Source organism: Electrophorus electricus, chromosome 18 (assembly GCF_013358815.1).
Source record: "Electrophorus electricus isolate fEleEle1 chromosome 18, fEleEle1.pri, whole genome shotgun sequence".
NCBI lineage: Eukaryota > Metazoa > Chordata > Actinopteri > Gymnotiformes > Gymnotidae > Electrophorus > Electrophorus electricus.
This window is the reverse complement of record NC_049552.1, coordinates 4,982,017-5,007,825: the sequence shown is the minus strand read 5'-3', so window position 1 is coordinate 5,007,825 and position 25,809 is coordinate 4,982,017. Positions and strand designations below refer to the sequence as shown.

General features: G+C 43.1%; 1 protein-coding gene and 1 long non-coding RNA gene across 6 annotated transcripts in view; one reads left to right on the top strand and one right to left on the bottom strand.

Annotated features, from left to right (window-relative positions):
• plch2a (phospholipase C, eta 2a) overlaps positions 1–25,809 on the bottom strand; it is a 90,304-nt gene that overhangs the window by 53,845 nt on the left and 10,650 nt on the right. The window contains exon 1 of one of the 5 annotated variants that reach the window (XM_027011282.2): positions 20,113–20,246. The exons of the other annotated variants lie outside the window; for them this stretch is intronic. Within the exon in view, the coding sequence (XP_026867083.2) occupies positions 20,113–20,143 (31 nt within the window). The 5' untranslated portion in view covers positions 20,144–20,246. Of the gene's footprint in view, positions 1–20,112; positions 20,247–25,809 lie in introns of those variants that run through there. 5 annotated transcript variants of the gene reach the window in all.
• Positions 19,392–23,922, top strand: LOC113578190. The gene is made up of 2 exons (XR_003410712.2): positions 19,392–20,159; positions 23,572–23,922. It is a non-coding gene; the product is annotated as an uncharacterized LOC113578190 (long non-coding RNA).

Below are 25,809 nucleotides of genomic sequence, written 5' to 3'. Positions count from 1 at the left end.
AAATAATAATTTATATATATATATATCAAAACATATGTTAAGCTCTTGAACTGCCTACACACTCTAATCTTGGGCACAAGCTTACCCACCTACGAAGTAGGTGCGTAAACAGTAGTTTGAGTTGCATGTATAAATGCATATTAAAAGCACACAGCTAACGCTAATAAGGGACACGGCTAACACAGGGTTCAGCACTTGAGGACAGTCAGTCAACTGACCACTGAGATTAGTAGTGCTACCCAAAATATGTGGATTACAACTGGCTATGAGAGGGACACCAATATGGCAGGTGTACATAATAAAGGTGAAGAGTGTATCTAATGAGTGTATCTACAGATTTAGCACAACTGATAATGGCAAGCAATAAATCTCGTAAGAACCTGGCTCTTGCATTTCAAAACAGCCATGTGAAACATTGCCTTTATGGCTGATTGGTGCTCAATGCATGTGCAAAACGCCCTTGGCCGGAAATACCCTTTGGCATGTCCTTTCAGCAGCGCTGACGGCACTGTGTTTTATCTAGAGCCCTTCACAGAGTGGGTTTCTCTGAAACGGTGCTGGCAGGCTGTGTTTCAGCCTTCCGGTTTGAGTGCATGTGATCTCAGGCCTGAAATTGAACATGAGACGGTGAGTCAGGTCTCGTTTTTCAGGGGAACATGCTCGCCTGAGCCCTTGCGCAGAACAGCTCAAGTGAGAGAGAAAGCACTACTGCAGGAGAATGCCACACCTGGCTTGCTTCTTAGTGGGAAAAATGAATGGAGAGAGAGAGCGCGAAACTGGATTTGCAGAGAGAGATCACAGAATAGAGCAGAAAGAGTAGAAGAAATGGAATTTCAAGCTTTTCAAGCTGCTGCATCTACTGGCCCTATAATGCATACTTAATTGTTGCACATTTTAAAAGTACAATGAAGCGCAGTGTCTGTATTCATTCCAGAGCAGGAGTATTACACTCATCCTAAAGAATCCTGAAAATTACACTTTCCTCCCAGTGCATTAAACAATGAGCTAAGATTTCACCAAGAAAAGATGTCTCCAAGAAAGGCAATCTCTCCTCAACTAGAGGCACTACATGATAGCATCATTTCTCTCTCTCAGTGGTTTTTGAGACCAATGCTCAGTAGCCCCCCTGCCAGACACCACCACTCTCTTTATGGTCAGTGAGAATCTTCGAGTCCGAGGCCCTGGTGAGTAGCAGCTCAGCGGCGTTAGTCAGAGGTCAGAGGTTCTGGTATTCCAGCAGTACACCACCTCGGGGTGTTGGCAGTAATTGCTCGATGTCGGTGACACCGGGGCTAATTTATAGAGACTCATACATAGACAAACACACACACACACACACACACACAGCATGCTCATCAGTGTATTATGCATCTCGTGTTGTTAGTGCTGACCCAAGGCGAGGGCAAACCAATGACTAATTCAATCAGCCAGCATCCAGCGGAGATAAAAGGAGCCATTCCACCATGTGGGTGTATCACGCTTTTGGGCTCATTAGCCACATAAGGGGTCAGTGAAAGAGATTACGTATGAGATTTGTTTAGCTTTCCAAAACTATTGGGCATCAAAATTAAGGTTAAAATTGCAATCTTTAGAAGACTTATTGTATGTGATACTGGCAGGGTAAAATTCTCAGATTTGCATACTCATAAGGGCTTGTTTTGTAAAAATAAATAAATAAATAAATAAATAAAATTGCAGAACCCCCGGGATCCAATTATGATGTTTAGGGCAGTTCTAAATAAATTATACAAATTATTCCACACTATTGCAATAGTACTATCACTAAATCTAATTAAAATAGTAATCATAATTGTGAATCCATTATTAGATTATCAGATGTCAAAATATTTTTAAGAATCATAATCAGCATATTTAATTTGCAGGACTGGAAGCCACATAATAAGGTTGTCATTTGTTTGTCCTTCAAGGCCCTATTTATCCAGTCCCATTTGAATTCTACTGCCATAGAAGCTTGACATGAATTGCCAATTCAGGGACGACGTCGATGACAGAGGACTGATCTCACCTCCGTGTTACAATATTGCCTGGAGAGAGAGAGAGGCACAGCTACAGAACTGACTCTCAGGTTTGGGGAGAGTGAGTGAGTGGTAAATATAAGCGCTTCATTTTCTACGACTAAACAAAACAGCTGGAGGAACGTGTGGGCTTTGCTCACCTAGTTCCCACTAACGAGCTGATAGCCGGTCGCATGAGTCAAGGGGTTCAGTCAGAGATGCTGGCTCTGAGTTAGGATTTGAAATCCCAGCAAGAACCCCCCACAGCATTCACCAAGAGTTTCTGAGAGCTTCCTGAAACCATCTGGGACTCCCGGGATATTGCCACAAGCATATAACACCGTTGCTTGCGCTACGATTTGCTACCATGAAAACATATTTCAGATATAATCAAGGAAATAAATCACATATGCCCACACAAATGTCTTCTGTCTCCAGAAATCCTTTTGACTTATGAGCATATGATTTTAAACTGAGATGAAAGAGAAGTTTCAATAGGCTTACTTTCCTACTTGTAAAACAAACAAACATACAAACAAACAAACAAACAACAATATAAATAGATGCAGACATCTGACAAAGGGCCTCTGTCTGAAGTGTCCATTCCCTTTGTAAAACTGATTATTTTCCTGATGAATATTCCATATTCCTAACATACGTAAACATCTTTACTTTAACTGTAGAAAGATTTCTGTGTAGTACACGAGACACAGGACATTTCAGACAGAGGTCTTTTATCACGTGTGAAAACGAGGTCATTTTTTTGTGCCCAGGTGTCCTTAGACAACTGCAGAAGCTGCACTGGACCATATTACTAGCATTTGTGCACACATTTGTGCTGTGGTTTGCTGAGCCTCTGGGTGTCTGCTCATTAGACAGTGAGCCAGCTCTTCATCGCAGCAAATCCAGGCGGTCCTGAGTGTTCAATTTGTAATAAATCCACTGATAAAAAAGGAGCAGCACCCATCTGTAGACTCTTAGACTATCGAGAGCTTTTTCCGGGTGCCACGTATCCACCGAAAGCACTACAGGGGGCCGGAAAAGGCCTTTCAGCAATAGAAAGGATTCTGGAAACGGCATTTGAAGCTTTTCAGCGCAAACCCAGGGGGATGCCAGATGCTGCATCATCAAATGCCGAGATTCAGACCTCAGAAAGGGAACGTGATGCCCACTGCTTTATTGCCTCATCACTTCAGACGAAGCCTTCTCCCGATGTCACCTGCGATTCTGCACAGCGCATCCTCAAAGGGGACGTCGACGAAATGTACCGTCCTCTTCCTCGCAGCCATATTAACAGATGATTGATCGTCAGACATAAAAAGCAGCCAAATTGTTGCCTAAAAGAAGAAGGGCGAGTCCGTCCTAGTGACAGTGTGAGAAGACGGCTGCTTATTAGTGCCTGCCAAAGCCGAATGCCTGAAGTTTCATTATTTGGCCCAGCTAGGCAGCAGCCGTGCAGCGTGATCAGCCCAAGTCACATGAGTTGCCTTTTGTATCTGTGTGCTATTGTGGCTAGATGTTTAGAAGTTTCTGTCTCCTCCTAACCCTTCTCTCCACATGTTCTTTGCATGTCTGTGCTTTTGGTGTTGGCTGAGCGGAACAACTGTCGAAAAACAAGGATCTGGTCCAAAATCTAACCTGATCTCATTTCAGCACTGATATCTGGCCTTGAAATGCACATAGATCTTGGCATGGAACGTTTTAGTGGAATATATGCATGCGTGCAATCCACTTCGGAATGGGGTCATAGGTGTGGACAAGCTCATGCTGTGTCTGAATGTCACACAGCGGCGTTAACACACTGAGCGAATTCCAATGAGACAATGTCATATCCTTAGCAGAACCCTCCCAGGAGCTGAAAATAATGACTTACCCATCAGTGTCTGGTGTGGGAGGAGGGGACATTTGTACAGTGTTAATGCAAAGTAAGGAATGATCTGTATGTGGGTTTAATGTAGCCACAGTTAATTTTAATTTTAAAATAGCTGCAATTTGAACAGTCCAGCCGGGCGCACACTTCACATTTATAACAGATGTAAAAAGGGCTTTCAATTTTAAGCTGTTAATGCATTAGTAATAGGTTGATATCTAATTATGAACCAATTTTCAGTCTGAATTGGTGAAATAGTAAATAGTTATATAATATTCAGTGAATAACTTAATAGTTAATTTCAAACAATCTGTAAATACATGATGCTGAAAGCAGGCAATTGGCCTGAACGGATTCGACTTGGGAGGTGTTATGTTTTAGACTCTGCAGCCAAGGTGCTCAAATCTGACCCTCGTTTCTAAATCTGGTCCTGGCGGGCCATTTTGTCCTCGTATCGGACTCCTAGGTAAAAGACGTGAGGAACATCTGAAGGACCCAGAAGTGGAGTGCCATGCCTTGACATTGAATAATGCAAAGAAAACTAGTTCATATTAAATTTTAAACAGCACAATATCAATGTTTTAACTTAAGAGGAGTTCAGAAAATCAATATTTGGTAAAATAGCTGCAGTTTTCAGTCCCAGCTTTCATGCGTATTGGCCTGCTCTCAACCAGTCTTTCATACTGCTCGTTAAATAAGATTTGTTTCACCTACTCAGTACCTCATTAAGTAGAATGAGTGGTGCCTTCATTTCTTCCAGAGCTGTTTATATAAATGCTGTGCCGGCAGGTTTTCTAACCTTTCGGATGAGGGTTGGAAAAAGTGGATGTAAAAACAACCATCAACCTGTTCATGTAGGTTCATCAACCTGTAGGCTTCTTTACATATTCTTGGTTACTACAGGATGCATTTCTGTTCATCATCACTAAGCAAAACTGCTCATTAATATACCGCGTACGCTCACTGCTGTGCATGTGGCCCTGTGGTGACATTTTGAATGGTTCTGTAATGCAAGTCTACTAGAAATCTGACCAATGAAATGAATGAAATGAATGGTTTTCAAACAGGGCTTAGCCTATAGCAGCCTGGCCCTTCTCAGCATTCTGAAGGAAGAACTACAGCACTATTAACAAGCTGTCATGAACGTTACGCTCGCCAGCGAACTTCGAATATCAGCTACAAGTGAGACAGATATTTAAAAGCCATTTGCAAGGCTACCCTTCAGTGTCCATTTCACAATTCAGCGAGCTTGGGCACTGTCTCTAAATCTTAGCAAGAAAGGAAGAAGCGATGTCCGTTGTTTCTGTAAGACGGATTACGAGAGGCGTGCCTGGCTAACAACCGCACACGCAACCGTTGAGGGCTGCACTGCGCCCCACTCATACGGTACAGACGCTGTTGCGATGTTGCATTGCGTGAAAACACAATTTAGCTTCATTGCTGTTCTTACAGATTTGTACTGACCGCCCGACTGACTCACAAATCACTTGTCATCCCCTCCGAGATGTGACAAAAGACAGCCGCATCCAAAGAGCCGCCAGAAGCAAGGCTTTCTGGTTGACAGGAAACGCAGTACGTCAAACCCTTAGCACCAGTGCGACTAGAAGAAAAATGAACTGCACTTTTCATCTCAACTATTCTGCTACAAAACATGAATTATTTAGATGAGCGTTTGTTATCAGAATGCATCCTAATACCATCAAAGAAACCAAGCACATTATGCTCACCCCGGCATCAGGGGTTTATAGTACTCTTTGGATCTACTCATATATTTTTGACTGCATGGTCTCCTTTTGTCTTGCAGACACAAGATATGGTGGCTAACCATAGCGGACAAAGTGCTGATACCCTCCACGGCCCTCAATGTACACTGCCAGGAGCAAACAGAATATGGGTCACCTAAGAACCCACAGGGTCCTGCTCTGAGCCCACTGGAGCCATAGAAAGTTTGTAATTAGTAATGGGCTGGAAACCACTTCTGGATCAGGAAACTGTAAAACATTTAGAGAACATCCAACAGCAGCAGAACGCGGCACAGCAAGAACACAGACTCGAGTCAACGAGACAATAACATTCTCTGTAGATTGTGTACATATATACCCAACCATATACATTGTACATTGTGTATATAATCATAATATACATATATTGTACATACATTGTTAATATATTTTGTACATACATAGAATATATATATTTATCTTGCATATATATTTTTTTTCTCTATGTACCCCTGTTTCTCTTCCTCAGTTTGGACCGAGCACTCTCCACCATTTCACTGCGAGTTATACTGTGTATGACTGTGTATGTGACGAATAAACCGAACCTGAACTTTTAAACCACGGTCTGAAGTCAAAGAAGCCATAGCTCAACACATTGTTTAGCTGTAGCGCTTAGGAAGGCATGTGCAAGACGTTATGTGTCTGACTACAGAAGAAGAGAGCGAGACAGAACCAGCAAAGAGACAGAGAGAGAGACAGAGAGAGAGAGAGAGACAGAGAGAGAGAGAGAGAGAGACAGAGAGAGAGAGAGAGAGAGACAGAGAGAGAGAGAGAGAGACAGAGAGAGAGACAGAGAGAGAGAGAGACAGAGAGAGAGAGAGAGACAGAGAGAGAGAGAGAGAGAGAGAGAGAGACAGAGAGAGAGAGAGAGAGACAGAGAGAGACAGAGAGAGAGACAGAGAGAGAGAGAGAGACAGAGAGAGACAGAGAGAGACAGAGAGAGAGAGAGAGAGAGAGAGAGAGACAGAGAGAGAGAGACAGAGAGAGACAGAGAGAGAGACAGAGAGAGAGAGAGAGAGAGAGAGAGAGAGAGAGAGACAGAGAGAGAGAGAGAGAGTCAGAGAGAGACAGAGAGAGACAGAGAGAGAGAGAGAGAGAGAGAGAGGTGGAGAGGAACTTGAGCTCTTTGTCCTCACAGTGTCTTCCTTGCTCTACTTCTTTGCCCTCCTCCCCTAGCAGCAGTGCCATTCTTGCTTAGGGGGCTGCACAGAAGGGAAAGCAGAGGTGGAGAAGATGGCAAAAAGGAGGGGCATGGATGGAGAGCAAAGGTTAAGGCCATGGCAGAAGATGACAGCTGGATAGCCCCAGCTACAGTGCCCAAGGGAACAATTACACCAGCCTCTCTCTCGCTCTCTCTCTCTCTCACACACACCCCATTATAGTTTCATAGATGACATTGGATTTGTGTATCCACAGAGTACCTTCACCCTGGCCTTCAGGCAGAGTGTGTACTCTATAGTAGGAAAGGAGAGTACCTTCATATGGCTTATTAAGGAAGCACTTCATAACAAACCTCCCTTCCAGTAGTTCAACAGAAGAATATGAGCTACCAGGACAGAACTGTATATTTATGTTCTACAGTCCTCATAGACTATAAAACATCCCCACAGATGTAGCTATGTCAAGCATGAAGCCATAGATTCGACGTCAAACAACCTAGATTAAATCACTCAAAGCTGGAGAAATGACAAAATGCACTCAGTTGATGGAAAGTGCTACATCTTTTCAACATCAATTTCATGAGCAGGTGATATTGATTCATCTGAACGTTTCCTCTTAAGCACAGTGTCTCTGCTCAGGGTATCTCATTGTAAACACCACATTTTTGGTGCTAGTTTAAATGTACATTAAATGCATAAAAAAATACACCCCCATGTCAAATGCTCCTCAACAGTAGACACATTGCTGTCAATGCTATTTATGTATGTAAATGTGGTTATGTGATTGGCGGATGGCAGCCGGGGCAATATTTACTCACTGGCAGCTATAGGCTGAGAGATCTATGCCTAAAGTCACGTAATGATAATGTGCATGACGTAACCAAGGCTACATCCTCTTGTTTCACGCAACAGGTCTTCAGTTACCTGATCTCTTCTTGCTCACGCCGAGTAAACAGGAACCCCGGTGGTCTTGCACAATTCAGTTAACGTCAGTTAAATTTATAACTAGTGTTGTGTTCTGTATTGACCTCCAGGATGGTGCTCTCACAGAGAATGATTTATGCCCACAATGTTTCGGCTGCAACCTGAGTGGTGTATTGCAGCCAATGCCAGACCTGACAATCGAGGGCCACTGACATTAGAAAACTATAGCACTTTTAAGAATGTTTTTAACCACTGGAGGTCCAGAATTGGCACAGGTGTCTGCCCTTTTTTGCAATGTCAAATTAAATTGAATAGAAGCCCTCTGGCTGAACATGAGAGTCCACAACTTTTACTGCTCTTCTGGCCAGGAGGGAACTGATTTCCTGGGTCAGTACCAATGTCCCAGCGGAGTCTTGAATGACAGTGACCCCTGAATGAGAAATGACAGCAGTTCAGTGACAAAACTGCTGCCTGTAGCCTTCTGACATGGTCCCCATCATTGTGCACTTCCAAAAGGCCAGGTGCTGGGCCCCATCACAAGCCAGGCTCTGTTAGCGCTGGGTTTCCTGACTGCCTCCCAATGGGGTGGGTGGCGTACTATGTGCAAAGATTGTGCTGTTTGTCTTGGATGGCATAACCAGGGGCTTTGGTAGGGGCCTGGTTGAGTTCTGGCATAACTGGGCTTGACCTCCCATTGGAAAAGGTGTATGGAAGAAAGGGCCCCAAACGCACACTCTACAACTTGTGCGATTCAGGGATGAATCCAGTGTCATTTTCTCTGCGGGGATGAAAACAAGGCCAGCCAGAAAGAAAAGAGTGTGGCATGAGTCTGACAATGAGATCTGAGGACAAAGGGCTGGCATTCAGAACCCAAGATCCTCGTCTGGGAAGACCACCTTGTTTGTGGTTCGCTGGGGACTGAGCACCTAGCACACCTGTATAGGCAGAGTCACACAGAGTCTGTGTTCGATTCTGCTGCGAAGAAGATATCAAAATCTCCATCCACAGTTTGCGTAGTCTGCTGTGGGGGCACTGGAGAGCCTACAGGACTGCTAAAGTCCAATGTGTCACCACTCAGTGTTCCCAAGAAGCATTTTATTTCAGGATTATCTGATGAGAGCAACTTGTTTAGTTAAATTCAGAGTGGATTTCTTTTTCTTCAATGATGCCATGGAATTGTTGGCCAAGTGGTGTTTAGTTTCCCAGTGTTACAGGGCAGTGGAAACCCTGCCTTGATCTCAACCTCTCAGCAGCTTGCAGAGACATTCTAAGCGGACAATAATGGGCATAATTCTCACCCGTGGTATCAGTCCAGGGTGTTTAGGACATTATGTGAAGCAACCATAAGAAATCACTGCTAGAGAACTTGAAATAAAACAAAAAGCTCAATGCCAAGCCAAAAGCAAGCTAGGTTAGAGGTGCTAGCAATAGCACAAGCTAATTCTCTGCCACAAGAAGCAACAAGAAAGCCATTGTTGAGTGATCTCAAGATGGTGATGCAAGTTTATTCTCCAAGAAAGAAGGCTGTAGTTGAATGAACATTTGCCCAACTTTAGGCTCCACTTCAGTCTTCAACAAAATTCTAATCCGGGACCATGCTGTGCTCCAGGGATCATGTTCGAAAACAACGTGTTAGTCCAGTTCATCATCATCACCAAGTGTGTCTCGAGTTACAAGCAGAAGGGAAAGAGGGCAAAAAAATTCTGTACAAAGTTGGTTTAGTAAGAAGAGAAAGCAGGAAGACGACACTAGAACATATAGCCTCGGTTACGTCACGCGCTGTTTTGCTGAGTAACTGTTTGGTAAACGTCTCTCAGTAAGTAGCTGTTAGAGCTCAGATTCAGCCACTGTGTAAGCACAGCCCTGGTGGTCAAGAGATGTAACACAACTGATATGGTCTTGGTTAAAACCAATACTTCATGTTTGGGAGTGGCACTACTCAAAATTTTGGTCCTATGGACAGAGTTTACCTGCTGTGTATCTGTAAAATTCATTAAATTAGCATGCTAATTAAATATTGCTATTAGAAAGCTCACTGTATTTGTGTGACATGAGAGATGTCTCAACCAGACGCATTGTTTATGAACAAGAATCCGGAAAGTAATGAGTCGAGACTGTAATGAAGCTATGCGATGTGTTTTATTATACTGAGGATTGGTTCGAGGAGCTGAATTTGCCTCTGCTCATGCTTCATACTGGGCGAATCCGGTCCCAACTCTCAGAGAATGCTTAATGCCCATTGTGTTTAGTGCTTCAGTTGTAGCACCAATACAGCATTTGTTTACTTTTTCATTATTTTTGCCCATGATGCAAGTCTGAAAAGTTGCTGCAGAAGCACACAAACTATACAGAAGGGTGTCCTTCACGTAGCCTACTGTAGCTGCATTCAGCACCACGAGCAAAAAAAACCCTACAACCCTTCCATATTAGGGCAAGTCCCATATCAGAGCTCCAGGCTTCAAGTTCAGCACCTTATTAGATAGATTACTGCTTTTGACACCATACCAAAAGTAAGTCCCGTTCAGCAGCTGAGCGGAGATGGATGGCTGTCTCATTAGAGCAGTGGCAGGCGGGAGCTGTGGGCCGTGCGGAGATATTCCGTCCTCAGCAGGAGCAGATTATGCTTCCTAGGCTGCGCCGCTGCGCTGTGTTATTGTGAATGAGCACAATTAGCGGAAATGACACCATCTGCTCGCAGTCGGCCATTTATCTAAAGAGGCTTATCAGGCAGAGGAAGACAGGATAGTGAAGCTCTCCTATGTACTCTACTCTCTTGTATATCTGACTGTCTACTGATTCCTCACCTTTCCTGCTTACTCTCGCTCTCTCGCTCTCTCACTCTCTCTCTTGCAGTTTCCCCTGCATTTTCACTCTGCTCTCTTGTTCCTCCTTTCTCGTTTACAGACTTTCTCCTTCGCAGTCCGTGTGTTTGTTTGTGTGTGTTTGTTTGTGTGTGTGTGTGTGTGGTTGCTATATAACCTGGAGAACAAGATCAGGGTTTATTTGAGGATCACGATAGAGCTTCTCAGAAGGAACCTTATTCTGTCACACAGATACAGATCACAGTCACACACACACATGCACACACACACACACACACACACAAACACACACACATGCACGCACATAAACAACACACACACATACATATGCACGCACACACTCGCACAGAAAACACACACGTACATACACAAACACACTCACACACAAACACACACATACATACACAAACACACGCATACACACACATACACGCATACACATACTTACACACATACACACAATCATACACATACTTACATACAGACACACACACACACACACACACACACACACACACACACACACACATGCACGCACGCATGCGCATGCACCCACACCCACACACCCACACACCTTGAGAGGAAACAAGCCCATGCAGTAAAAACAGAAAAACAGCAACTGGATACTGCACCAAAGTATATATTTATATCTAATCTCCCAATGAATATGTATTTATATGCATTTATTTATATCTCCTCATGAACAGAAAATTCTCATGCAGAATTTTTCCTTTCTTATTCCAATCTCTTACAGACAATCAGTGAGCTTCATAGGAAGCGCTGTAGACATTCGGAAAAATGCCAGTACCAACACTACAGCAGGATTAAAACAGCAAATACCTGCCTTTTCTAACTCTGGGGTTGCACTTCCAGGAGCTCTGTTCTTTATATAGGATCCACCCTGTGCCTACTGTGGGACTCCAGCCATGCTAACTCCCCTTATTAACGATAGAAGAGGATGACAAGATATGACATTACATGTTGGAGGAGGTCGTGGAAGGGAAAATGAGAAAGCGAGTCAGCGGTGAAGCAAACAGGCAGGAGAGAGGGGGAGAGAGAGAGGGAGAGATTTGTTCATCCTTGCGTCCTTCCCCTGGTCTCATTTCGATATCTCCTCTTCTGTCCTGCTGTATATCATCCTTGAACCTCCTCCCCTTTCTTCTCTTCTCTGTACCACGTGACGGCAGCACAAGGTACAAAATCGCAGACGACACACTATAATGCGCAAGTGCGTTGAGCAACTTGTGATCGTGAAACTCCATCCAGTACAGAAGCTCTAAGAGACTGATTATGCAGCCATATTCCCCAAATACATACTTGGCTTTGAAAAGGTAAAAGTGCTGTGTGTAGAGAGGGACCCACGCTGGGAGAACACCAGCCAAAGTGTGGAGTTACTCAGCCTGCTCCAGCTATGTGATTACATAGTAAAGCATCTCGGGTCCACAGCACCAGGTGCAGTAGGACATTTAAGGGCTTGCACACTTGTACACACACAAACGCACACTCTCACAGACACACACACACACACATTCACAAATGCACACACACACACACAAATGCACACACTCGGAGACACAAATGCACACACACACTCACAGAAATGTACACACTCTCACATACACGTTTTTAGCCTGAGGTCACATCAATTGACAGATGAAATCCCCACACACACACACACACACAAACGCGAGCATTTACTCTCTCCAACCCGTGAACGGCACGTGGTATGTGCAATGCCAACATCATAATCCGCAAACCACCAAATAATTATTTGGCTTTAGCTCAAGGTAAAGAATAGCACAGTGCACAGACAAAATGAACCAGAGCTGAGGCCACTAAATTTATGTGATAAGGCAAAGAGGAGCTTTTATTCGGTGAGCCATAAGCCTAAATTTGGGGACACAGAAAGGCAAACCTCCACTTGCGCACGGCAGGACGCTCGAGGCCCGAGGAACCGTTTTGAGAGGTGGGTTCCCCTGCCCTGCCGCTCTGCTCCACCAGTCTTCACAAGCACACAGGGCTTTAACGAATCAGGCCATCGCCACCACAAATGTCATGCTCAAATATAGCTCCGCAGCACAGGTCGAGTTTGAACTGAAATCGTTCAGATCAAAACCTCCAATGAACGCTTTAATTGAACTGACGATCCACAGGAGGGGATGAATGAGATTCACTGAAATCGAATCTAAGGTTTGGATGAGGGTGAAATTACGGCTTTCAGAAGCCCCAGGCTGTTCATGCCACAGTACCGCAATTTGAATCCCTGCAGAAGAATAGAATTATTGCTTTTTGTCCTTCTTTATTTATTTTTTCTTATTCTGTGGGCAGTGCAAATCAGCACCAAAAACGAAAGGGTCCCGAAATTTGGGTCGGATTAAGGATTACCTTCCTCAGGAAAAGTTATTGAACAGAGTTCCACTGAGAGACGATTCACAGTTTGGATTAAAGTTTTGGCATTTCATTATTCATCTCTGACTCAATACTAAAGCAAGTGTTACATTACAATTTCCACCTGTCCTGCTGTAAATTCCTGCAATGATCATTTTTGTAAATAAAAGTCAGGTCCCACTGGGCCATACATTTCCTCTGCTTCCTCTTTAAGACATCTCAAACAGTTGTTCCCTAGCAGCCCTGACTTCCTTTGCTCCCCTCAAAGGATCTCCGTGCTACACGGGCTCTTCCATAGTGGCCTGGAGGCTTCGTTGATCTTAGCTCAAAGCTTCCACCTTCAAAGGGCTTCCTGACCTTTTCGGAGAGCAGCACAGGCCTTGACCTTTCCGCAGAGCCAGAGCAGGTTTGCACGGGTACAAAGCAGCGAGGAACGCTGACTGGCCGCCATGGCCGGAAAGGGCATGGGCGGATTAAGACGCAGAGAGCTCAGAAGCGGCGTTTTGCCTCCCGCTTGCACTTCAGACGGACCTGAACACGATGAGTAATTAATAAGCACGATATGCTTTAAAGAGGAGCTTGACCCAAGGCAAAGCTAATCTAGCCAAGAGTCAGGGCCAGCCAGGCAGGACAAAGGGCATGATTGCACTGGCTTCAGGGTGTCTGCTCTAAGGTATACAAAGGTTTTGCTACATATTTGCAGTATTTCCATTTTTGGGGGTTGGGAGCAGCTCGCACGCCGTTACTTTAGGGAGGAGTTATCCTTTCTAAAACACACAAATATAGTTCGCAGGTGCTTAGACACATTTCGGGAGGCTTTCATTTTAATGAACTGCCTGCAAATAACAATAATAGTTGATATAATTATGGTAATACCTAATTCCACTGAAACATTTGTGTTGTTACTAAAAATGAAAGTGATTTTCCCTGAGTTGCAGCAAAAATGAATGACTACTGTAAACTGTCTTTATATATAATTATGCTTTCAAGTTTTTGTGCTATATGCTGTACATGCTGTAACCATTGATTACATTCTGCACAGAAGTGGTATGAAACATGTAATATAACAAATCTATTGTTATGATGAAGTGTTGCCTGTTTGCCTTTGAAGATTTTATTAATTTTATACATATTCCTTTTTCATATCTTTTTATGAATTCTTTGAGAGGTCAGATTTAAACACTAAGTAGTTATTTTGTAAGAAACCACACCAACCTTGATATAAATGTGCCTACAAGATCACTTCCTCTGCAGCTCACATAATGTAATGCACACTGTCTGTCAATAAATATTTTAAGTGGATGTCTCTCAGCAGCAATACAATTCGTTCAGTGCTGGTAATTTGTGATTACCCAGAATGCATGCTGTATAAGGAGTGCTTAAGTAGCTGAAATGGAGTTGGTCCAAACAAACTGAAACCTGGGAGAGCAAAATGGAGGGGCACGAATGTTTATCATCTCAGAATCTTAGAAGTTCTGCCTCTCTCTGTTGCTCAGCTCTTGTAGAGGTAGCCATTACAGGTGTACAGGAGTGGGTGTCTGTGTATGTGTGTGTATGAAAGAGAGAGACAAAGAGAGGGAGAGACAGAAAAAGAGCAGGAAATAATGAAAAAGTATGAAAGAATAAGAAGAATAATGGAGTAGATGAGTTACCAAGTCTGTGACCGGGAAGGAAAAGCTAAAAGGTGAGAAAAATCACACATATGTGATATACAATCACTCTCTGCTTTCTGCGTCTGACCCAAACTTCATTTAATTGCATAACGAATTCCCAGGTATAGCGAGTATCATTTATAGCTCATGCATTAATGATCAAATGGATAAATAGAAAAAAACTAAACAAAACATGCAAAAAAACGAACTAAATTTGACTGCGTTCGAGCAGAGCAACTGAAGATTCATATTACATTCACTTGATTTAAAAGGCCTGGTGGAAGATTGCCAGATGAGTGCAGCTCAAATACGAGGATGATTATTTCACACATGCCTGCAAGTTGCCAAATCTCCAGAAGAATAAAACAGGATCACTTCCGTCAAATGAAAGGAGATGAAATCAAACTAGCACAATCGCAGATGTTTGCCATGAGAGGTTCCAGAAGGTGAAGGGAAATGACTCATTGGGAGGGTAAAGGGTATTATGATAGTTGTATAATAGTCAAACCAGTTTAGCAGACAACTTTATTCATCAGTTTGCTCTAACTCTGGCTACCAACATTATGCATTTGATGTGCTGGGAAGCGGTTTACTGAGCTGACGGCTGGTTCGTTAGAAAACGGCCATCAGCGCTGTCCGATTTATTGTGCTATGCGCTAATTCTCCTGTTAGATGTTAGATGAAGATTCTAAACCATACATCTATAAGCACTATTATAATCATGTACATCTAATGAAGACTAACATAAGTTTCAAAGATGATTTGTATGCGTTTGCAAATTTGTGCCAAAGAAGAAATGTAATGTTCGATCAGACACACTGTTGATGCCATAAAACCTTCCATTTGCAAGTATCAGTTTGGAAAGGCTATGGGTTCACCATAATCAAGCACAGGAAAACATGGCTGAATTCCCATGAAGGTCATCCATGCAGAGTCCAAATGCTTCTCTTTCTTTCTTATATGACAATGGTGAAAACATCGTCAAAGCCTTGGATGACTGCATTTCTCTTGTACAGGGTTACATAGTGTCACACAGTAATTTTTAGAGAGAGATGGAAAATGGTTAATGCAGTTCCAACCGTAAGCTGTCAAAGGATTCCTTGTTTTCTAGTCAAAACACCTGCTTTGAAAGTGGGGAGTTGCATATGTTCTTAGAGAAATAATCACACACACACAAACAGGGCCAACACTCTAGCCTTTAAATAACTGGACGACAGCTTTTTTTGTGCTGTTTTGGCTCTGCAACACAGCACACTGGATTTAAAATGAAACAATTACTATAAAAGTTAAGGTACAGAGTGCCAGCTTTATGAGGGTTTTTGCATCTGCGTCGGCTCAATTACCCAGTAATCAAATCTCAACCAAGTGAAACCTTCACACTTCCCCCCTCCTCACTTCATTCCATGAAACCATTAATACTGGTGTCATTTTAACATAATCTAAAAATAATCTCCTGCAAATACTTTGAGCAAAAGATGTTGTAAGATCTACTTCTCAACGATTTCTTCTGCGCTAGATGTCTTCCCTAGTCATGCTCTGCTACACCTGCACTGTAGCCATTTCCTGTTGGTTTTGAACGCTTTCGCCTCCAGGCTGTTCTGTGGAAGGTGAAATGCCTGCTCAGGTGACCTGCCTGGCAAGTGAAAACAATCCTGGCCAACTGAAAAACTATCAGCTTGATTTAGTAGCATGTTTTAGACACTTCTAGATGTTAAGATGAAGCTCCATCTACTGAGATTTTAAACACTTGGTATAAGAAAAATGTATTTATTTATAATAAAGTATATCCTGTGATGGTAGGTCCTCTTTTAAAGACCTTGCCCAATCTAAGATGATGATGATGATTATTATTATTTGCATTTATATAGAGCCTTTCTCAAACTCAAGGACGCTTTACAAATATCGTTTTTTTTTATCTACAGACTTTTCATGTACGTTTTTAATGACCTGTAACAGTGGCCATGGTCTCTGATTTATCAGATTTTTATGGGTTTTTATGGATTTTTCTGCCTCATGCTTTATTGGCAGCCTCCTGATGGCCGGATTTGACTAATCTCCTGTTGATAAAATCCAGATGCAAATACCACTTCTTGGATTAACTCTAGACCTGTTACCTCTTTTCTGCAAGAACAAACGGTACAATGACACATAGCTAGCCAAGAAAAGATTTCCCAATGCCTTATGATTCCCTGGAATGGGGGAAGGGGGTTTTGGTACATTAAATATAGATTAAAATACCCTTGAATTAAAGATGACTTTCTGTATCTTAAGATCATAGTCATTCATTAATTTCAATGCCAGTGTTTTGGACTGGAAGGATAGAACAGCAAAAAATGTCGCTGACCAGTTACTACACTATACTGAATGTTTAAATCGCAGAAAGTCTGCAGCATCAAAGAGGATAAACAATGTCTACCTCCGCAACTATTTTTAATGGCCTCATGAAACATCTAAAGCTCCTTGGATTTGCAGAAGAATAACTGGCAGGCCGTCGGAATGGACAAACATCCTCATGCTGGCCACCTTCTGTTGGGTTTTTATATGGCGTTATAATCTGAAGAAAGATCTCCAGAAAGAGGTAATTTAGCGGCTCACAGAGACAGCGCAGGAATGGCTGACTGCGTGCAACTTGTCTGCCAGACCTCGGAGAGGAGGGGTGCAGGCAGAGCCAGAGCTGAGTCTGAACTCTAATGGAGCTTCACACTCAAGAGCTTTCCCTGCTTTAATTGCCGTGCTTTCTTCTGCTGATGGAATGCCACTCGCAGACGTCCCAAGTCTTTTTTTTAATGGTCGTTAGGCCCATGGACGCAGGCTGTCTGCATCAGCGATTTCAGAAATTAAAAATATGGTCGCAAAAGCATGGATATGCAAACAAAACTCCTATCCAAATATTAGTCAGCGGATGTTTAGGAATACGTATTGGGACAAGTCTTTGGAATGGTAAACATTTGAAAGCATATGAGTGGCCAGTTTTGCAAAGAAAGTTTAAGCTCATCCTTAGAGTCTGCAAATTTGAATTAACCACTCCATTTTTGTTTTTTGGGGGTTTTTTTGTATCAGATTGTCTCGAAAGATTTTTTTTTACATTTACAAAACGGCATTGGATACTTATTAAATGTACTCAGACCAAATTAAATGAGTGAGCTACATGTTTAATTAAAGCAGAAATGATTCTGGGGCCGCGTTGTCTGAATGGAGGGAAGACAGTTTGCCAGATGGTAGAGGTAATGATGCAGATCAGTGATGTGTTGTCAGACATGTCCAGTAGAAAAGACTGTTAAGTAACTGCTGAAAACATCTGGAAAGCAGAGCTTCCACAGCTGGCTGTGAAGGCCTACTGGCGATAAACACAATTAAATAGAACATCTATAAAACTGTTCTTTATAACTTTGGAACTAAAGAACTCTTGACAGTGTGACACTGATAGGGTATTTGTTACAAGAGCTAATTACACAGGAAATGATGACTGTATGATCAACGTGAGCAAAGTGACTCTTTGAATCAACCACACTTGTGAAACTATGGCTTCTGACATCCCCAGTGATGCCACAGAGCATCAGACATATCAGCGTTTCAGACATTCTCAAGTCTGGAGAGATCAGACGTGCATCCAACATCCACTGCCCGCAAAAACGGGCTGTGACATGCCAGAAATAATGGGTGGGCATTCAACTTTCATCTCATGGCTTTCTCACATCAAAACATGAAGCCCAAAGCCCTGCATTCTTCCACAACAAAGCCCGCCCTCTTCCACACAGATGCCTGCCATGTTCTTAGAAAGACGCCGTGTGAAAACTGAAGCTGCAACGCATATAGGAACATTTTCTAAATTAGGACAGTATGGGTATAGGTAAATAAATTACGCATGCATTTGAATAATATTTTCAAGTGTGAGAAAATGGACTTGCACTAACGTATACAGTTGTATGCATGTGTACAGCACAGCACTATTACACTGAAGATACGCATACATCTTCCCCATGCTCGCCATCCGGCGCTGTCCTTACTAGGTGGTGCTGAAATAGGAGTTTTTTAAAAAGCACATATATAGAAAATGTTATGTTTTAAATCTAAGAATACAGGCTTCCCCAAACCCATGTTTTTTGGGGTTTTTTTTTTTTTTAGCTTTTTGTTAAGCTTGAAACATATTTCTAATTCACAGCCCTCTAATATTTCAATTTTTTGTCCAAGGGACATGACCAACCTGCAGGAGTCCCATTGAATTGCACATCCAGACCATGATATTATACCACTACCCCACCTATGTATTATACAGGAGTAAAGCTAAAGCACTGTTAGAGAAAAAAAAAAAATCAATAGAAATACAATGTAACCTGCGCTTCCTGCTCCTCACTAATGATGAATCAAATGTCAAAAACTTTATTGAATTTTGCTCAGTTACATTGCTCCTGCATCAAATAGCTCATCCGTTTCTACTGTTGGCCAGCTTTCTGCGGCCAAAACGAAATTTTGACTTCAACAACTGGGCTTGCAAAAAAATGTGCTAAAACACAATATGCGTCAGATAATAATCTTTTAAGGGAAGAAAGAAATGCAATTGTAGTAGATGCCACTTTTTAAACACAAGCAACCAACTGTTTTTCTGCCAAAAGAGAGTGTTGCCTCCTCTGCTCCTGAGTTTTTTTCTGGCTGGTAGTTCCATCACAGCCTAATTAGCACACATCTCCTCTATCTGGACAGAGCTAAAGAAAGAGTCACAGAAAAACGACCCATATCTTAGCTAAAGCATGCATGGGTGCCAACGGGAGAGGACAGCCTCGCCACAGCAGCTGTTCCACTATTACACTACACTATCACTGCTACAGCGTCTGTAATTTTTCATCATCAGCACGCTCCCCCAAACTCCCTCTGATCTGCAGTTCATTACCGAGTGCTCATTCGGTGCCTTGGAGCAACTGGCTCAATGTTCTTCTCCCCGCTGCTCCAGTGCCCTCAATACCAAGCCCTCACTTTAAAAGTGTCTGACAAAACGCGCAGCTTGGCGCAGCTCACTTGGACAGCGGGGATATTACGCGGAGCAAAAAGAAAGTGTCTGACAGCCAGGCGGCTACCTCGAGGGAACTGTGCTCAGACGAACACAGAATCCCTAACCACAGGGTGATCCAGGTTCCATGCAACTTCCCCGGTCCAGGTTAAATACCACCTGTGATGAGCACCACGGCGAGCACGTAACAGAACGCGCTTAAGCGGGGAGACCGGTGTCATCCCCTGGCTGGACGCCGGGGCAGGTTGCGCGTATCAGCCTGCGTTAACAGGCATGTGAGTGCACACCGACATTCCTTCAGGAGCCTGGAAGTGCGTCGCTCGAGAAGCGACGCTCGCAGCTACACCTCCGCGAGAAACTCGAGACTACGGCAGCACATGCAAGAGGCAATAAAAAAGTGCCAATTAAAAGCGAGACAGACCTTGGGAGAGCAAGAGGCATGCTACTGCAGGCAGCTTCTGCAGAATGATGAGACGCACAAGGAGAAGGACCTACTGTGTTTCTCTGGCAGAACTCCCAGCTCCATACTCCTCGAGTCTTCCGTAAGTTTTCGGCGCGCGAAGAGGGCACGCGTGCATGCGCGTGTATGTGAGAGGGAGAGAGCTCACGCAGCTTACACCAAGTGAGGGTAGTGCAACTGAGAAGGGGAAGAGGAGGAGGATAGTGTCAAAGTCTGGACGTGTGTGGGGGGGGGGAGAGAAATAGACAACAGCTGGCAATGAAAAAGGAAAGCACTGAGCACACAGCACACAGAGGTGAAGGAAGAGATGGGAGGAAGGAGGGACCTTAACGGGGAAAAGGGGTATGAGAGTTAGCACAAGAGCAGCAAAGACGTGATTAAAAAACGAATGACAGAAGAGAGAGACTGAGGTCCTCTGGTAGCTAACGCTCGGATAAGGGCAGTGCTATTTTGTCCCTGTTCCCCGTTGTCTGTCGGTCTCTTTCTCTCTCTCTCTTTCTCTTTCCTCCTCTGCTTGTCGATCTGTCAGTATCTGTCTCTGTTCCTCTCTGTTTCTCCCCAGAATGCTGTACACATGTGCATGTTTACTCTGATAGCAGGGCAGCAGTTCACCTGTTCTCTACCCCCTAATCTCTACCTTCTCTACAAAAGCCCATCCATAACAATTCCTCCCTCGGCTTTAGTTTTTCTAATTGTAATTTTTTGGACACTCCACGTCGATGAAGGAATGCACTCCCCAGCAGCCCACAGATGTTCCCGGCTGGGCCAAATAGCTTGTCAGGCAACACTAGAACTATAACCTTATTTCCCTAGCGCCAGCAGAAGGACCCAACCTGCAGGCATTCTTCAGCCTAGAGAATGTGCCAGGTGACCCTTGAGAATACAGTGAACAGTTTTTCTCCTTTTCTTGAGTGTGTGTTCACACGGGCACACAGGAGCTTTTCTTTTACAGGGATTCTATTCCTTACTATTCCATTCAGTGGTATTCTCATTTCTATATAGACATTACCTTGATACCGGGTCAGACACAAAGCAAAGTTTTGATCAGCTGTCAGCCAATGAAATCATACATTATACACCCCACAAGACATATGTGCCGCTTTCTGACACACAATGCCGTTTCTCCCCCACAATGCCAACTTTGCCTTGGAGCCCATGGACAGATGCCAGTAAAACGACATGGATCTCAGCAGTTGTTGCCCAGTGGGTAGCCAGTACTGCTCTAATAGGCAGTGCTATTTTCACAGTATGGATCCTAGCCTGTTCCACCAGCACTGGTAGACAGTGCCAATGGGTCCCCTAGGAGCAATTTAGAATTGCAAAACAAAGAGAAGGAGAAGTGGTGGCCTTGGTTGAAGCTTCTCCCCACGTTATTTGTTCGTGTGCCGCCTGTGATGCTCATCTCCGTGCATGGCATTACTGCCAGTCAGGCTCCTCTTGCATCAGCGTCTGAGCCCTTAGGCCTGATTGCGGGGCTCCTTCGAATGCAACATGTAACAAAGTCAGCACAAGGCAGCACCCCATGAATGGTGACGCACACTTGTGTACACACAGATCTTGGAGCCGGGGACCCAGGCTGAGTTTATGGGCTCGGGCGAATCCTCGTGTTCTGTATTTATTTGTGCAAATTCACCCTTGATAAGCCTTGATCTTACTAAGGCCGCACACTGGGGGAAATCATTTATTTATCGCTGTTGGACCTGACTTGGATGTGAACTGCTCAGTGGAATCTGTGTCAGCACAGCTGTGCTACTGATGTAATGCCACTGTTGTAATGAGCAAAAGAACCAATGAATGAATGAATGAATGAAAAGAGGAATAAATGAATGAAAGGATGAATAAATGAATGAATAGATGAAGAAATGAATGAATGATGAATTAAATCTTTATTGCCTCAATGTGATCCTTGCAGTACTTTGCAAATTGTTAAAGAATTTATAGAGCATTCTATAATGAATAAATCCTTATATTAATTAAATATTTAAATACCTCAGAGAGCAAAAAAGAAAGAAATTCTGTATAAGTCTTTATGTTTTCATTTAAAGGGACATTCCAAATGATTAACTTTTTTAATATATATGTGCATCTAATAAAACATGTTGCAGAGATGATCTCCTGTAGGTCCACTGTGGAGCACACAGAGAAGGGTTTACTATTTGTGTTTCGTTTTATGTCACAAATAGTAAAACTGCACTGTATAGCCGTAACCAGATTTATTCAAAAGAAGATATATTGTGTGTCTCCATACTTACATTTACATTTACATTTACAGCATTTAGCAGACGCTCTTATTCAGAGGGACTTACAAAAGTGCTTTGTCATTTACTCATAGAATATATCCTAGTACAGTACAGTGCTTAGTGAGCTGCCTTGCTGCCAAATGACTCTATAGGCAGCTGTCTAAGAACCTTATAAGAATATAACTTTATTGAGACACTCTACTCATTATGTCACTGAACATTCCTGCCCACTGCACTTCAATGGCATTTACTCAATTTGTACTTCCTTTGAAGTATGACTGATTATACATAAAGTTAACTAGATAGATAGATAGGTTTCTTACTTACAAGTGGATACAGCTGAGATTCCCCTGACAATGCTACTTCATTAATAACATTTGGCAAGATCACTGTAGAAAGATTATGCTTACTAAACTAGCTAAGATGTTTATTAGCCAGCTTGCTATTAAAACCATTAGCCTGGGGCTAATGTTAACATGCTAAAAACAGCTGGCCACACCACTGGCTGCATTGTTTCCATCCATTATCTCTAAACTAATGTTGCACTGCGTTGCTTCATGGGATTGCCACCCTGGCTGTGGAAGCATTCAAAGCTCTCTTGATATTGCCAATATAAGGAATCTCAGTAGGCAGCATGTTTAAGGTACCTAAGAACTGAGACAACCTTGTTGTCAAGGGCACACATTCTACGGCATAAAATGCTGTCTATGTAGTGAGCTCACTAGGTACTGAGCCTGACCTTGTGTGTGTAGACTGGAAGCAAAGCGAGAGCTTGCTGCCTTGTAGTTGATGCTTAGGTGCGACTAGAAAGGTCACCACGGTTCTCGCGTCTTGCAGCCTCTGCATTGCTTCCAATCACTCTGATACTGGCGGGTCGACGAAGTTAGCTGCCGCCACCGTGCACACACTTGGCCTGAGGATAGAAGAGAGTCGCGCTTGACAAAGCGCATCCATTGGTCACGAGTAGAAGCCCTGGCGCGTGAGCTGCTGGACAGTCTGTAGTCCCTGGGAACACCTGGATTGTGTTTGTCCAGACTCATTAACCATCTGAGGTAATTAGCCGTTCTAGTTGTCCCGGTGAAGTGCAGAAGGACGATAACTGTTCAAGGAGGCACGTGAGCAGCCTGTCTCAGTGGTGAGCAAATTAACCCATGTGCATTGGTTTTGCGTGTTTTGTGCAAATCGATTCAGTTCAATTTTCCGTTTCGTACAGAGTTTTTTTTACAATCAATGTGCCTAAAAACGGCTTTACAGAAATCCAGGCAAAGACCCCTAACAAGCACGCTGTCGGCAACAGCAGGAGGACGAATCTTCTTCATGAGGGAGGAACTTTTGAGACAAGCTCGACGGAGCTCGCGTCTTCATGTGGGAACTCGGGAGAGCACAGAAGAAAGCAGAAAGCTCAGGCTATGTGGAGTCCATTGGAAATCAGCCGCCTGAAGCATCAGCTCAAAGACAATTTGTCCAAATGTTTGCATGTGTGCCCACATGTGAGTGTGGCTCACAGTTCTCTCTAGATGGGTGTCCTCTATGGCCTCTATATACTGCTTTTGAGTTTGTGTCCATGCAGAATAAATTCATGCTGTGCAGCATACGTTCTCTCAACTATGGCTAGGCTTGAATTCCCTGGTTGGACTCACTCACTCCTTTTGCTAGTTAAAGTGACTGCTCCCTGGACAGACTATTGGAGCTTTTCTTTCTGTGGCATCCTTCACTGATAAGTAGTCTCAGCAGAGGGATAATAATAAATAATATGTTTCATTAAAGCTTTTCAAAGATGTGAATTACACTGAGGGTTTGCAAGGAAACTACATGTGAAGTCTTTATTTTCATTATTAAATTACCCTTCAGTAGAACTCCCAGGGCCAGTCAGACTAGTTTTTCTAATGAATATTAAAAAATGTACCAGATGCATTCAGTGTGCTTACTTTTCCTCAAAGGAAACTGTAATGACATCTACTCAGAACTTGTGCCTTACTCAGTCTAGCCACTGTTGTGCACAGTGCTCTTACCGTTGAGTGTTGAAAGCAACAGCTCTCAAACCCACAGCTTTAAGAGCAATACATCCTCAAAAAGGCTAATGTTGCTAACAATTAATGGCAGCCAGTGAAGCACAGTTAGCTTTATGTATCTTGTATAAAGTTTGCTACATCCTCTTCTATTCAAATCTCTTCTAACCTAACAGTGACAAAAGACTTACTTGGCCAGGTGGAGAAGGGAAAAACTCATCAAGATGTTTTCTTGAAGCTTTACATTTCATTCCAGTAAAAGCAAAACTAAGCTTCTTTCTCTGGTGCCTAAACACACATTATTTTATCTTCTTTAGGCTGCAAAGCTTTAAAAAATAATAGAGAAATGAATGGTAAGAGAGCTAAATCACCTTCTCCCACGAGGGCTGTGATAAACTGCACTTGGCTTGTCATTACTCCTATCTGAAAAAAGCCCACTTAGGCACGCTGAATCTGGCCATTTGCGTATCATAGCCTCTCAGACCTAGAACATCCTAATCACTCCTCTTGGGTGTCACTAATACTGCCACACAACCGGCTGCTATGGTAATGAGACTGAAACAGCACAGAGTCAAATGCATACTCTAACTGTTCCACTTAGAGGAAAACAGCACTCCCGCATAATTATATCCATATATAAGGACCATAATGTGTTTTAAATTTCTCAAGAATAAATTAAACAATTTGGTCCCTGGATGTGAGGTTGTTTTTTTTTTCACACATTGAAATACACTGTTTGGCTTAAAGGATGTAGACGCCTGATCATCTCCTATATGAACTTGTTGGACATTGCATTCCAACCCCATGCTTAACCATATGAAGTTGGTCCTGCCTTGGGGGTTGGCCTAGCTGTATGTTGGAAGCATATATTTGCCTAAATGTCTTTGTATTCTGTATGTAACATAACAGTATGTAACTAATGCACCTAGCCCAAGCCATGAAAAACAGCCCAAGGCCATCATACCCCCAACAAACTTTACTGTGGCATTCTAGTGGGTAGTGTTCTCCTGGCAAACCCAGATATGTCCATCAGACTGCCAGATAGTGAAGTGAGATTTGGCACCCCAGAGAACACGTTTCCACTGTTCCAGAGTCCAGAAGTTGCGTATTTTACACCATTCCATCTGAAGCTTGGCATTATGCATAATGAGTTTAGGCTTGTGTGCAAGTGTTTCTTCCAAGAAATAGCTTTTCATGAAGCTCCCAATGCACAGTGATTATGTTGTTGATGCTTTCAGGGGCAGTTTGGAATTCTGTAGTGAGTGAAGAAACAGAAGATAGATTTTTTTTTTAATGCACTGCATGCTTCAACTGTCATTGGCAATGCTCTGTGACTTTGCATGTTCTACTGCTTGGTGGCTGAACTGTTGTTGGTCTTAGATACTTACATTTCACAGTAATGGCACTTACAGTTAATCGGAGCAGACCTACCAGGGCAGAGAGTTCACAAACTGACTTGTGGCAAACTTAAATTTACTGAGCT